General features: G+C 43.1%; 1 protein-coding gene across 1 annotated transcript in view; it reads left to right on the forward strand.

The window, feature by feature from the left end:
* The window catches only part of SPAG6 (sperm associated antigen 6), a 28045-nt gene extending 15025 nt beyond the window's left edge, over positions 1–13020 (forward strand). Inside the window, exons 4-11 of the mRNA XM_078619555.1 lie at positions 63–246; positions 2434–2639; positions 4278–4451; positions 6069–6221; positions 7476–7667; positions 9670–9786; positions 11231–11376; positions 12418–13020. Coding sequence (XP_078475681.1) covers positions 63–246; positions 2434–2639; positions 4278–4451; positions 6069–6221; positions 7476–7667; positions 9670–9786; positions 11231–11376; positions 12418–12484 — 1239 coding nt within the window. The 3' untranslated portion in view covers positions 12485–13020. The remainder of the gene's footprint in view (positions 1–62; positions 247–2433; positions 2640–4277; positions 4452–6068; positions 6222–7475; positions 7668–9669; positions 9787–11230; positions 11377–12417) is intronic.
* The last annotated feature ends 1661 nt before the right edge of the window (positions 13021–14681 follow it).

The following is a 14681-nucleotide window of genomic DNA, read 5'->3' on the forward strand; positions in this document are numbered from 1 at the left end:
ATCACCCTCCTCCCCCATGTTATCACCACTGGTGCCCACTTGACCGTCATTCACTCGGCCAGCGCTTCTACAAGAAGGCGGCCGCGTTTGTCCTGCGTGCCGTGGCGCGCCACTCAGGGGAGCTGGCGGGTGCCGTGGTGGAGTGCGGGGCACTGGACGCCCTCACTGCGTGCCTCGAGGAGTTTGATCCTGGGGTCAAGGAGGCGGCCGCGTGGGCTCTCAGCTACATCGCCAGGCACAATGCTGGTGAGGAACTGCACACCGACACCTCCTTCATCGGAGTCGCTCCATGGGTAGGGCAATGCAGAGATCAGTCGTGTGGAGCCATAGTAGAACACTTGACTGGTAGGCTGAGTAAATAACTGTACTGGGGAAAAAAAGATGACCAGGCATAGCACGGACCGCACCACCAACCCATGCCGACCTTCATAGCAGCTCGCTATTATAATTTTTTGCAACAGTTGATACAGGCTACATGGGGGATATATTTATATATGTATTGTGTACATGCATGTGTATGTGGGCCCCATTCTGTATGTGAATCGCATGGCACGTGAATGGACATGCAAATATATGGTGCTTGCACTTATTTTATGCATGTACAGCACGTGGAGAGTATGCGCCATAGTGGCGAGATGTTTACTACCTCGCCTGGTATACAGGAGGTGGGTTAAATCCCGACACTGACGGCTGTATATCTGGAGTTTGCATATTCTCCCCATGGTCACATGGCTTTTTCTGCAGGTCCTCTGGTTTTTCCCTCCACATTTAGAAACATGCGTTTAGAGTATTTGGCTGCTATAAATTTCTATATAAGTCACTTTGTTGGGCTATAATTTGTGGCCAGGTTGCTTCTGTAAAAGAGCTATATAGTTTAGTGGGCCTTACCTGGTAAAATAAAAATAGTTTAATAGGTTTTTAAAAAGTTGTATCGAGTGGGTTGGTTTACGTATGGGCAGGTGACACATTTGGAGCATGTGTTTATTCCGTGATGTGTGTGAGCGCGTACACGTGTACAGTGTGTATGGGGGGCAGTGGCACATTGGCTAGTGCATTGCGTTACGAAATCCGGAGAGCCAAGTACATTTTCTGTTCAAGACCAATAGATAGCAATGGTGAATATCTGAACCAGTCCTGGGCCTTCCCTAGTTTCAATCAGCCTTAAATGAGTACCTGGTGTGGTGTGTAAACATGAGCATTGAGGAGACAAACGTGGCCGGGTATGTTGTTAGCCATCTAACCCCTTGTGTGCCATGCTGGCCTTCATAAGGTGCTCGCAAACAGCACTTGTCCCAAAAGACTGATAATGAGTTTAACAAGTAGGCTTCCGCGACCAATATCCATATTAGAGGTTTTTTTGGGTTAGATCGCGGAAATACAGGGTGTTTTAAAAAGTTGGACCCAATTTCAAAGCAGTATATTTCACGATGGAAACATGTTACAATTATACAAAAAGTTACAAACAGTTTAATGAGTTATCAAGTTTCACTAACCATTTTATAAATGCTCTATGTGCCCTCCACCTGCTGTACAGACAACATCGAGACGATAGTTGAATTCGTCCCAAACGCCTCTCAAAGTGTCTTTTTCCACTTAAGTCAGCGCTGCCGTGATTCTGTTTTTGAGGTCATCCAGCTTAGTCGCTAATGGTGGTACAAAAACACGGTCTTTGATGTATCCCCACAAGAAAAATTCGCAGGGTGTGATGTCTGGGGATCTTGGGGGCCAAGAGTGTAGCGCCAAGTCTTGGGGTCCCGTGCAACCTATCCAACGTAGAGGCAGTGTGTCATTTAGAAAACGTCGAACCTGCAGGTGCCAATGTGGCGGTGCTCCGTCATTTGAAACTCTATGCCCCGCCCTTTCAAGTGGTAAGAGTTTCATTCATGGGCGGTTCGTGGTTGCAGAAATATAGCGATTTCAAATCGGTTCCATATTTTTGAAACACCCTGTATATAAATGTGTCATTAAAACCCACCACCACCCGACACAGCCAACTAGTAAGGGTTGTTATGTAAACAGAACATGCCAATTCGTCACTAGCCAATTCGTCACTAGTACAGCACACCGGTGTATTGGAGAGCCAAGCCACAACATTTACATGATGAAGCTATTTTACATGATGAAGCTATTTTATACTTACGTGACTTTACCGAAAGAACCAAAGAGTATGATGAAGCTAGTTGCAATTACTGGCGAAACGTCGTACTCAGATTGTAAATGTTCTGGCTTGGCTCTCCAACACACCGATGTGCTGTACTAGTAATGAATTGGCATGTTCTGTTTATGTGACAACCCTTATTAGTTGGCTGTGACAGGTGGTGGCAGGTTTTAATGACACATATATTTACGTGATCTAACCCAACAAAAACTCTATTATGGAGTCTGTTAATGGCTAGATGGGATATCTTTGTCTTTTGCCTTTGGTGTGTACAGAGCTGGCACAGGCGGTGGTGGATGCAGGCGCGGTGCCGCTGCTCGTGCTGTGCTTGCAGGAGCCCGAGCTGGCACTCAAGCGAATCGCTGCATCCGCGCTTAGCGACGTGAGCAAGCACACGGCAGAGCTTGCACAGACTGTGGTGGACACGGGCGCCATAGCTCATCTTGCCCAGATGGTGCTCAACCCAGATGCCAAGCTCAAGGTGTGAACCTATGCCGAGTTACTCCCATGATGTATGCATTTGTTTCATTGGCTTGTTTCCGTAAGGGATCATTCAACATTGTGTCATCAACTGTAAAAGGGTATACAGAGAAAAATTTTCTCATGCCTTCCAATTAACGTAGGGGGTTTGCCTGGGGGAAAAGCTCTAATAAAGCCACTCTGTGTACATTTAAAACATGTTACCAATGTTGAACAATCCCTACTTGTTTGGATTGCAGCTAGGAGGCACTGTCTTGAATGTGAGATTGTCATTTACAGTACTGAATGTTGCAGTTATAAACTCGTACCTGGTTAATTCTGACTGTAGTAAAGTACCATACTTGAGTATTTTTGCTACCCTATTTGTGGCTGTATGGGGAAATCTATTTCTTGACTGTTGAGCTGACTTTTGATTTAATGTGGGTTATTTACGAATTCACATGTTGTTTGCCAACGATGGTCTACTGTGTTTATGAACAGTGGCTCATGTTGCTATCCACCAGTGGGCTGCATTGCATTGTTGAGCAGTAGTTGTGTGGCGTTGGACAACCGATCATCCATGTTGCGTTTCCATGGATGGCCCACGTTTCATTATACAACATTGGGCCGTGTCGTGTTACCAAACATTGCACTCTTTACATTGTCAACCATTTGTGTTAGACTATGAATTGGTGGTCAGTTTCTGAATAGTATGGGAGTAATGTAATTTGTACCCTCCATGATTTGTATAGTTATCATAATCTGGGTTCACAAATCGATTCTCGAATTGAATGTATTCATGTGTTGCCCTTGTGGTGACATTAATCTATCGTGGTATAAAAAAATCAACAAATATATTGAGATAAATTCTAACCTATGACATTATAAGTTCGTATTTTGAGGGTCAGAATCGATTTTCACTGAAACATCATTTGAATTGTTGCAACCCTAATGACGAGGGAACGTGATGATAAATGTTTCAAATCATGCACGTGGAAATTTGTTGTTGATTAATTTGTGGCATTTATGTGCATGTAAAATCCTACATATATATACTTAATAAATACATGTTTTACACAACTCAACCCCACAGCCTTCTTGGAGTGAATAATTAGAGAAGCATTGAGTCAGTATAAGCAAACTCTATTGTGCTTTTTGACATAGTGTCTCATCAGCAGTCAGGCTTAATTAAAGCAATGCTGCTAAACTGCCAGATGTGAAGGACAAGGCCTCTCTCCGACACAAAATTATATAATACAGAACTCATAGTTATTAGCATAATTATGGAGAATATAAATACATGTAACAAAATATATGAGCAGACACAATTTCTACTTTCATTTTTTTATGTGGAGACATGGTCTGCGTTTCCATTATGTGATTTATATACTCCAAAATTATGCTGATAACTATTTTGAGTTACATTTAAGCGAATGGAGAAGGGAAACTTTATCAGACAATAAAAGTTTGATTAAAATAATTGATTCGTTGATAGAATTGCAATCCCCCATATTTTGACAATTCATTAAATAATTTTGTGGATGAATCGTAATGTGCCTCCGAATCACTGGTCGACTGTGTTGTTACTAACAAGTGGTTAATGTGGTTTTGCTAACTGCTGGTTTGTGGCTGTTATGTGGCGGTCGGTTTGGCCGCACAGCGCCAAGTGTTCTCGGCTCTGAGTCAGATCGCCAAGCACTCGGTGGAGCTGGCCGAGCTGGTGGTGGAGGCAGACATCTTCCCAGCGGCGCTCAGTGGCTTGCGCGACCCCGATGAGTACGTGCGCAAGAACGTGGCCACGCTCGTGCGGGAGGTGGCCAAGCACAGCCCCGAGGTACCGGCTCGCTCCATACCTTGCGTGCACGTGTGTAGGTTTGTGTGTGTGTGGAGAGTCATAGCGTAGTGGTTCACATATCGTGCTATGAACACGGCTGCCTGAGTTCAGATCTTATTGTGGCGAATGTATAAGGGTCGGCAGTGGGGAGAACACGGTGGCTGAGCTTGGTGTTGGCCTCACCACTCCCTCATGTACTGTGCTAGCATACAACGACTTCATGGGGAATCTTTGTCTTTGTGGGACTGTGGAAATAGCACGTGTGTTTGTGCTTGTGAGGTACAAAGACAAAGATCCCCCGTGTAGCCTTAACAGACTGTTGAGGCAAGTTCTGTCGGCGAGCACTTATTAAGGCTGGCACAGTACACAAGGGGGTGGGTGGCCAGCACCACACCCGGCTGCCTTTGTCTCCCGCACTGGGTACACATTTTGAGGCTGAGTCGATCTAGGGTAGGCCCAAGACTGCTTCAGATATTCATTACCGATGTTGGCCGTGAGCAGGAATGGAACTCAGATTGCTGGGTTCATAGCGCAGCGCGCTAACCGCTACACTACCGCTACGATCAGTGGTTCACAAACAATCCAGTGTCCCAGGTTCAATTCCAAGGCAAGGATACAATAAGTGACACCTATCACCACTCCGGGCCTCCTTTGCCTCAGAATTTAAAATGTTTTTCACTGCATCAGGATAAGTCGACCTAAGAGAGGCCCAGGCCAGGCTCCGATATAATTTGCCAATAATGTATGGCCAGAATAAAATCTTGGCAGCCAACAATTTGGTGGTGCTGCATTGGCAGTGGTGCACAAGCACGGTTAAAAAAAAACCTCTACACTCTTCAACAACTCTGCCTTAAAATAAAAAATAGATATTTAATTACTGATATTTCGCACACTGGCCCTTCATTATAATATACTATGAAAGAGGGCCATTACCCGAAACATCAGTGATTATATATATTATTTTATGGTAATGTTATTGATGAGTGCGTTGAGTTTATTTTTACATTGTAAGCAGTGTGCACCTACTGTGCCATTGCTCGCCAGAAATAAATAAACACAGACCCATTCACACATAAATAGAAAAGGTCTCCAGTTTAGTGTTTTAATTATTCGGACAAGTGCTGTCAGTGAACAATTATTAGGGTTATCATCACATAAGATAGTGTGGTGTGGCCAACACCATGCCAACTTTTGTCTCCTGAGTACTGATATTTGCACAGCACAAACCACTGTTTGCAACTGGGATATTTGTAACTGGGAATTGACCCAAAGTCACTGAAATAGTTGCACAGTCTGCGTGCGACTGAGATACTGCTTACACACACACACAGGACCTCCCCTAGTCAGACTCAGTTTACAATAAGTACCAGTTACAGTGATCAGGTATTGGAAGACAAGGATGGCCAGAAATATGAGTTACTGTGACATTATTCATAAATCCTATCCACTTCAATCTTTATTTCAACAAGAGATTGAATTAATATGAATATTGTCTTGTTCACAAGGGTGACCTGTGTGCTATGACAGCACCAGCACATGTATACAATATATTGCTAACAAAAACAAACATCCCTTATATACATATGCATGCTCTTTCTTTCCCCGTGTACATCCCAGCTGTCTCAGCTGCTCGTAAACAATGGAGCACTGGCTGCCATCGTGGACTACGTGGGCGACAGCATGGGCAGCGTGCGCCTGCCTGGCATCATGTCGCTTGGCTACATCTCAGCACATGGGGAGACGCTCGCCCTGACCATCATCACTGCCAAGGTACGGTGTGCGATTCGGGGAGGTCACCTGCATTTTAGTTTCTCATTCAACGAGATGCTGCTAATTATTGTAATGATGGCTCAATTTCCGCTTGGTCTGTCCAGGTCAATGACCTGGAATGTATTTTCCTGCAGCCTGCACACCATGTCGAGTATACCTCTTGCTATGGCTGTGGCTACTAATCACGTGCCTACTCCAGTCTACCAGTGACCTGGAAAATATTCATTGATAATTTAAGCCCTGATAGTAATAAGTCAATGGTAAGTGGGCTTTTCTCACGTTATTTAAGTTTCAACATCACACGCTCTTAAAAAAATACCTGACAAAAATTCGTTATTGAAAATATGACGTACTATTTGGTTTTCAGATTTAAACATGTTTTATTATATTTGTTTTAAGCACCGTTGAAAACCCTCAAATGCTGACTGCCATAGTCCTAGATTCAAATATAATGTAAAAGTAACAAAACAATGTTACCCAATTTCTCTTGGGGAAGGAGGGAAAACAGATATTTAGTTGTTGTAGTGTTATGTATAAAAAAAAAACATTGAATATATTTGTACTAAATTTATCCCTAGCTCTTATAGAATTCACATCAGTCACTCGTGACTGACTAATACAGTGAAACCTCAATCTAAAGTTCTTCAATGTTCATGAAGAAAATAGCATTAGGACCAGGAAAACATTTGATCAGCGAACACTACTGCCAAAATCGATCCAGCCATATTGTAATAACACATTCCTGTGGAGGGAGCTGGTAGGAACGTTGGGTTGCTCGGGTCAATGGCCAGGGTCAACGGCGGCGTGGTGTATTCCGCAAATATGCCCGACTGTGAGGGCGGGCACAAGTCGGCGTGAGTAGGTTAAACGTTGAGTTTTATAAGGGCACCACGGGGTGACCAGCCCCTCCCCACCCAGCCCCACCCCTCCCACCCCCCACCGAGCCCCACCCTCCCCACCCAGCCCCTCCCTCCCCACCCAGCCCCTCCCTGCATGACGGACGGACACACTAATCCCCTGTGGGCTGGTGGAACCAGTGGGTTCCTACCAGTATGATCATCACATATTACAATATGTTCATCACATATTGTGCATATTCTGATACAGGGTGTTTCGGCTGTTTCGTCAAGAGGTGAAACCAGCTGCTAGTATCTAGTGTTCACGGCTTATAGCTCGATGCGTGTATAAATAAATTAATTCTGTGGGTTGTGCTGGTGACACGTGCACGCTGTGTGTGTGTGTGTGTAAACACAGGCGGTACCCCAGCTGGCCCTCATCCTGGTGGACGAGAAAGAGGATTACATCCGCGCCACGACGGCGTGGACACTCGGCCAGATCGGACGCCACACGGCCGAGCACGCACGCGCTGTCGCCATGAGCAACGTGCTGCCCCAGCTGCTACAGCTCTACATGTCGGCCGATAGCTCCGAGGACCTGCAAGCTAAGGTCACACCTCACCCAAAGCTTCAGTTAAAGCAGATGAGCACCCATTGAGACTTAGTAGACCTGAAGAAAAACACAGGGAGAAAAACAGTCACGGTGACAGAACAAAAGCAGTATTAAAACTATCCTGCTTAAGTGTAATGTAATACTTGTCCTTTTATACTTAGAGGGTTGACAGTTTGAATATTAGGGTTATTTTCTTGCCAGACAATAGCACTTACTGTGGAAAGATGTTATTTAAAAGAGGCAATGAATTAGGTGTGATTAATATGTCAAGGGCATCTGATCTGAGTCGTATCAATGTCCATAGGGAAATTTTTAAAAAATTACCACATGTGATAATGGAGGAATGTGTGCACACTGATCAACCAGCGCATGGGTTGTGATATTCTGCTTTGAGGGTAATTGTGTAGTGTGTGGTCTATTCAGCTTTAGAAACATCTCTTGGCTAATAAACAGCCCCAGTTATGATTACTATCCGCATCAACATCCTGTCAATACAGGTGACCACAACTGAGCCCCCCCCAGCTATGGCTATCATATCTTTTGCAAGGAAACCCATTGCTCAGAAATCTCGCTCATGCTCATGGAGTTTTGATGTCCTCATGTTAACTTCTTTTGAGGCAGAAAAAGCAAGGTCTGGTGTTTGGAGAGGGGTGGGGGGTAGTGTCATGCTGAGGGATCTTGGTCCCAGGACCAGTTTAGATGTCGCTTCCCAGTGGTGTTGGCCATGGCCATAAGCCAAATATAGGTCGTGGTTCATAACTACTGTGCCATCACTCCACCGCACTGCTGGTTACAAGCATCAACCGAAGAGTCTTATAGGCATGTAACGGTGGTGCAGTGGTTTGCATACTGCACTATGAAACACATCCAGTGGCTTGGATTTGATGTTCTGCCAATGCTGGAATTGATGGTGGGTAAAATCTGCAACGGTCTTGGGGTCCCCATCCTCTCACTAAGCTTCATTGGACAGCATGCTGAAGTATAGTCAAACAATCCTCATGGACGACACAGCAGAGGAAGGCCTTTATCTAGCAGTGGATTGACAAAGGTATTAATGCAGGGTGGCCCAAAAGTCAGGACACATAGGGTTATTATATTCATTTTAACACTGAATAAATTTAAAATGTTTATTCTTTAAGTTAAGATGCTATCTATTATGATTATTAATATAACCTTTTCGTCTTCCTATTCAGATGACATTTAAAAATTAAATTGAGACAAAACACAATTGATTAATGTTCAAAGATTACACCTATACAGATGGTCCCCGAGTTACGATGGTCCGACTTACGATATTTCGATCTTACGATGGCGATAAGCGATACGACAAAACTGTAAAATGTTTTAAATTTCACGCGGCAGGCAAACGCAGCAGCGTACGAGGTACGATACTGTACGTTGGGACGCTGCCGGGATGTACGCATCTCCCGCCTTGTGTGATGCCTCACACAAGGCGGGAGATAGGTAGGCTAAGAATTTACCTTGTTTTTTCACTTTACATTTTACTGTGCAATACAGTATTGTAATTAATAAATACATACAGTATATAGTTTATACAGTACGGTACTGTAAATTGCTCTGTTATGCTAAATTATCACCATTCTTTAAGACTCCTGGGTAGGCTAGGCCATCTTCGACTTACAATATTTTTGACTTACGATGGGGTCGTCGTAACGCATCTCCATCGTAAGTAGAGGACTACCTGTAATATAAAAAAAGTCCTAAAGTTATTTCAAAACAGAATTCATGCATGCATTAATGTTAATGGCAGTCAGTTTGAACATTCGTTAATATAAATGAAATGACCCTGTGTGATTTGTTAAAATAAATATAATAACTCTGTGTCCAGCCTTTTGGGCCACCCTGTATATTTAAATGCCGACTTCAACAATCCGTATGGCTTTGTGTTTGTGTGGACATCTGTGAAAAAGAGCTGCATAGCTAATCAGATTCCTCCAGTCTAAATAAACTTTCTGATTCTGTGTGTTAATGTGTGCAGTCGAAGCGCGCTCTAAAGAACATCCTGCAGCGCTGTGTGCACTTGCCTGCGCTCGAGCCCATGCTCTACACTGCACCCCCCAACATCCTCAAGCACGTGCTGGGCCAATTCAGCAAGGTGTCGCATGCACCAGCAGTACAATACTCATTCACTTCACCACTACATTTGACTGTTGTGTATAACACCGGGGTGGCACGGGAGCACACTGTGGCACGAACCCGGACACCCGAATTCGATTCACGGCCATGGCTAACGTCAATGTCGAATGATATCTGAACCAGGCCTTGGCCTCTCCTTTCACCAACCTGCATTTTACTTGTTTGGAGAAGTAAGGTTAAACAACCTCCATTGCTGACATATCATGGGGAGGCCTTCTTCTTGCATCGGATTTAGAAAGGGCTGTAAATGAATAAAAAATGAACTAACTTGAAAACAAGGTACATTCCAAACACCCAATACCTCTCATAATATAAACATGGCTGTGTGGCCAACACAAGTTAATAAAAATATATATTACAGTCAGGTGGCATATTTATACTTTTCTCGTGATGTCATTACAATTTGAATCCTGTATGTTATAATGCAATGCCAATGCAATGACGTCATTAGAGAGCCATATGACTTTTTCTGACTAACTTTCAAGTATTTTTAAAGGTTTTTGTGTCACATCCTTCTTTAAAATAAATATATGTAACTCTCGGGTATACTGTGGGTATTATCAATTCCACTCCGGTGATGTATTAAAAAGCATGGCAGTCATGCTACAATAACATCTGTAAAGCATACATGACAGCCAGTTTAAAGTTTTTTTTTCTTATCAACAAAGTTTCAAGCTTCTATCAGACAAGCCCAGGACACACAGTTGGCTGTAGCCTGGGCGTGTCACATACGTCTTCGTTTCGGAGATACGCATTGCTCATTAAAATATACATAAACTACTACTCTTCTTATCCATAGTCTTATCTGGGATTTGATATCCACGAGGGTCTGGGAATCTGATTCTTCCTGTAATCGGAATCCTAAAGAAATTATTTGAAATTTTGATTGGATGTTTCACAAAACAGATTCTCACGTGTACTATCATGACTGATGAAGTTACATTTCTGTGTTAAGAGGTTAGAATGCCAAACTGTTTCATCAGCATTCATGAGTACGTTTTTAATGCAGAATGAGGTATCATTCCATCACGTAATATTGTAATAATCACATAACCTCCTGGTGGATATGTTGTTTTCAGCGTTTCCATATAAACATAATTGAGTCTCATTCAAAGCTAATAGGGTTGAAATCAGCTCATGTGCAGTTACTTGATGGATTATTTCTATCATAGGACTGGCTTGGGTAGACATTCATCCAGCACTGGATAGATCATGCTTGATGACGGTGACACATTTTAATGGGTTGGTTGAAATAGTTGTAAAAGGACTTGGGGATTTTCCAGTTTAACATTTCAAATAGTAGCAGCATTCTTTATTGTGCTGGTCAGCGCAATGTTGCTTGCAGTATTTACTTGAGGTTTGATTTAACCTTTTGTGTACACATGCTCTGTGTTCGCTGCCAGGTCCTACCCCATGACAGTAAGGCACGCAGGCTCTTTGTGACGAGTGGGAGTCTCAAGGTCGTGCAGGAGATCAAGGCGGAGCCGGGCTCGGCGCTCTACGAATACATCAACACCATCAATGCCTGCTACCCAGAGGAGGTCGTCAGGTACCTTACCGAGCTGATCATGTGACACGCATACTGCTGCGTGTCTCGCTTTACGCATGCAGTCTTCATTAGACCAAGGCAATGCAAAGTGTCTCCCTGAGACCATGATCATAATAATTTATTATGATCTGGCCACTGTTGGATGAAGGCCTCCTGAAGCCGTCTTCTTCTTTTGCAATCCATTTAGCTCCTGCAATCCATGTAGCTCCTGCACATGCAGTGGATGACTTGTTGGGCACATTCCCTCCTTTAGCTTCCAGTCTGTCATTAGTCTCGACCGTTGGCCATTATCATTCCAGTAATGTGTTTTGCCCAAGCCAGCAAACGATTGTGTTGGCAGCCCTAAGCCAGTGGTGAACAATCCACATTACATTGACAGGTGTCAGTTTATTCAAAGGTGTAAGTAGTTATATTCCTACTTCTCAGTCAATGATTTTTGTTTATCACCACTGACTTAAGACTGTATGTGAAGATTATCACTTTTCAATGCTTATTTGATGCACGTATAAATATGCACGTGAACATGTGCTGCCCTTTGTCAATCCACGCCATGTGGGGCATGGGGGTAATTTGACCATAATGTGAGAGACAAAGCGAACCCCTGCTCCCCAAATATAGACGTTAAACTCCAGCTATGTATAAATAGTTTCTAATTTTACCACGTAAGGCCCACTGAGCTATATAGCTCTTTTTCAGAAGCGACCTGGCCACAACTGATAGCTCAACGAAGTGGCTTATCACGTGGACATTTATCGCAGCCAAATTCTTAAAATGCACGTTGATTCTAAATGTGAAGGGAAAAACTGGAGGACTCGGAGAAAAATCCACGTGACCATGGGGAGAACATGCAAACTACAAATAAATAGATATCAGGTTTGGGATCGAACCCACGATCTCCTGCATACCAGGCAAGGTAGTTAACATCTCGCCACCATGGCACCCTCATGACCCAAGGCAACCCTGCCCTGAAATCACTCCATTGGGGTTGTGCTCCACCGCATTAACCTAACCCCCCTTGTCTGCATGCCTGTCGCCTTGCAGGTACTATTCACCTGGATACACAGAGGCCCTGCTGGAGCGAGTGGAAAGTTACGAGCCACTGCAATAGCTCATGGAGATGGCGTTCCCAGACACAGGCAAGGAGGGTAGGGAAGTGATGGGTAGCCATAGATTGGAATAATTAGTCGCATCTTTTCATTGTGCCGATATCCACTTGGAAAAATATACATGCAGTCGAAGCTTATCTGAGACAGTGGTTATAGTCACCAACAGTCGGCAATAACTTAACAACATGCACATGTCCAGCTCTTTGTCAATCCACTGCTGGATGAGAGCCGCCCCACACAGTACAGGTCATGGGAACTATTTAACTATACTTCATAACGCTGGTCAGTGCGGTTTGGGGAAGGTGGGGTGCATAGATCTTGAAGTGTAGAACAGCAGTAGAGCAATGGATGTTGCTGTATTGGCCTCTGCTACCCACGACGTTACCCTGTAGCCTACATTCATGGTGGTCGCCCATCCAAGCTCAAATCTTGCTTACCTTTCTAAAATCTAATGAGATCAGCACATTCCAGATGATGTTATCATAGGCAACGTAACATGTTATGTAATATATACAATAAAAGATATGACTCACGCAAATTCCTAGAACTGGTTGTATTTTTTAACAGTCATTCAATGGAACTAGTCCAACATTTAATAACAAAAAATATAATGTAGAATGTGCACATTTAGTCTAGCATACCACTGGTAAAGATTTTGAGAACATTTTTAGATTGGCCCTTCGCAGGATTAATAGTGCAAGAGTTGCAGAAACAGGTCTTGCTTGTGTGGTCAGGTGTGACAAAATGTTCCCTTTGGGAAGACTGTTATGTTTTTGTTATTGCTGACCACGTTTTAAAGAAGTGGGTTGATCAGTTCTTACAGTTCATAATTAATGGTTAATGACCGAAGAAAACGATTTAAGGTGTACTTAGGTTTCTTAGAATTCTGGATGTTCTAAATACAGCAAGACTAATGTACAAATAAATAATCGGTGAATAAAAAGATTTGTTGCGATGGCTCACGATGCACATGCACAAATAACTAAAAACTCCCCACATTCGACAATAACACTGTACCCTTAAAAAATATATAAAAGGTGACGTTTTGGGCAAAGGTTTTTCTTAATCGCACATGAAGACGAATGTGTTTAGTTTTTAAATAAAAAATATATTTTAATTGTCACTGAGAGAAATGGGATATGTCAGTGAGTGTAAAAAAACCTGGCATAATTGTTTTTTATCAACCTGTTATTTTATGTATGAGTTTACTCACGCAACTAGTTGATTACACAATGTGCCATTGAAATGTCATCGTGTTAAGTGTTAGTTATAGTCTCAAAGAGCTATACTCAGATATTGTTAGGATTATTAGATGTACATTTCACTGTACGGGGCTTAGAAACCTTAGAAAGCCTAGGGTTGAGTATCAGTGTCTGAAGCTGCCAAGATTCAACTGATACTTTTAGGATGTTTAAGTACTTGGTCAGTGTATCAATCTCAGCAGTGGCACGTCGTGCCTCCAGGTTAAGGAGGCCACAAATTCCGCCTTGGTTTTCCTGTTTCAGGTTACCCGTGCAGGTGGATTAATTGATAATTGTAAATCAACATGTGATAATGCACCGGTGCTGGGCTCCCTCCAAAATATGACTCATAGGAAGCTGCATGGCCTGCATGCACTGTTTGTTGGAGGAAGTACTGTTGATGAAACCACTACCAGCGAATTCTAGTCACTCAATAAATCCACCTGCACGTGTCAACTGTGACTGGAAAACCCAAGGCAACATTGTTGCCTCCTCAACCTGGAACCCAGAACCACCACTGAAGCTTTTCGGATTTTATGGATCATTTTACATTCCTGAGGCTCAGAGAACTAGGCAGATTTTTCGAAGAAACTTAGACTTTTTATCGTCTGAAACTTGGAGAGCTAGATTATGGAAAAGATTATAAGGGTTCAGTAGGAATTAATCATAAGGCTCTGACCACGGTACAGAAAAGTTGAATGTAATTACGTCTGGAATTAAAATACAAAGTATACCCCCATTTAATGGACATGCCCATAAGAGGAAATCAAAAACTATCAGACTCTTTAATAAGTGCACAGATTGATACGAGGTGACTCCCACAAATCATGAATTGTACAAAATCTATACGAACAAAAATCAAAGTGTTGATTGTAACTCAGATGCAAGTTTATGATTAACTCACTACCACATGTGGATGAAAAGCCACTCACCCAGATTTACACAATTGTATCCGTAA

Source organism: Lampetra planeri, chromosome 3, assembly GCF_965212315.1.
Source record: "Lampetra planeri chromosome 3, kcLamPlan1.2.h2, whole genome shotgun sequence".
Lineage (NCBI taxonomy): Eukaryota > Metazoa > Chordata > Hyperoartia > Petromyzontiformes > Petromyzontidae > Lampetra > Lampetra planeri.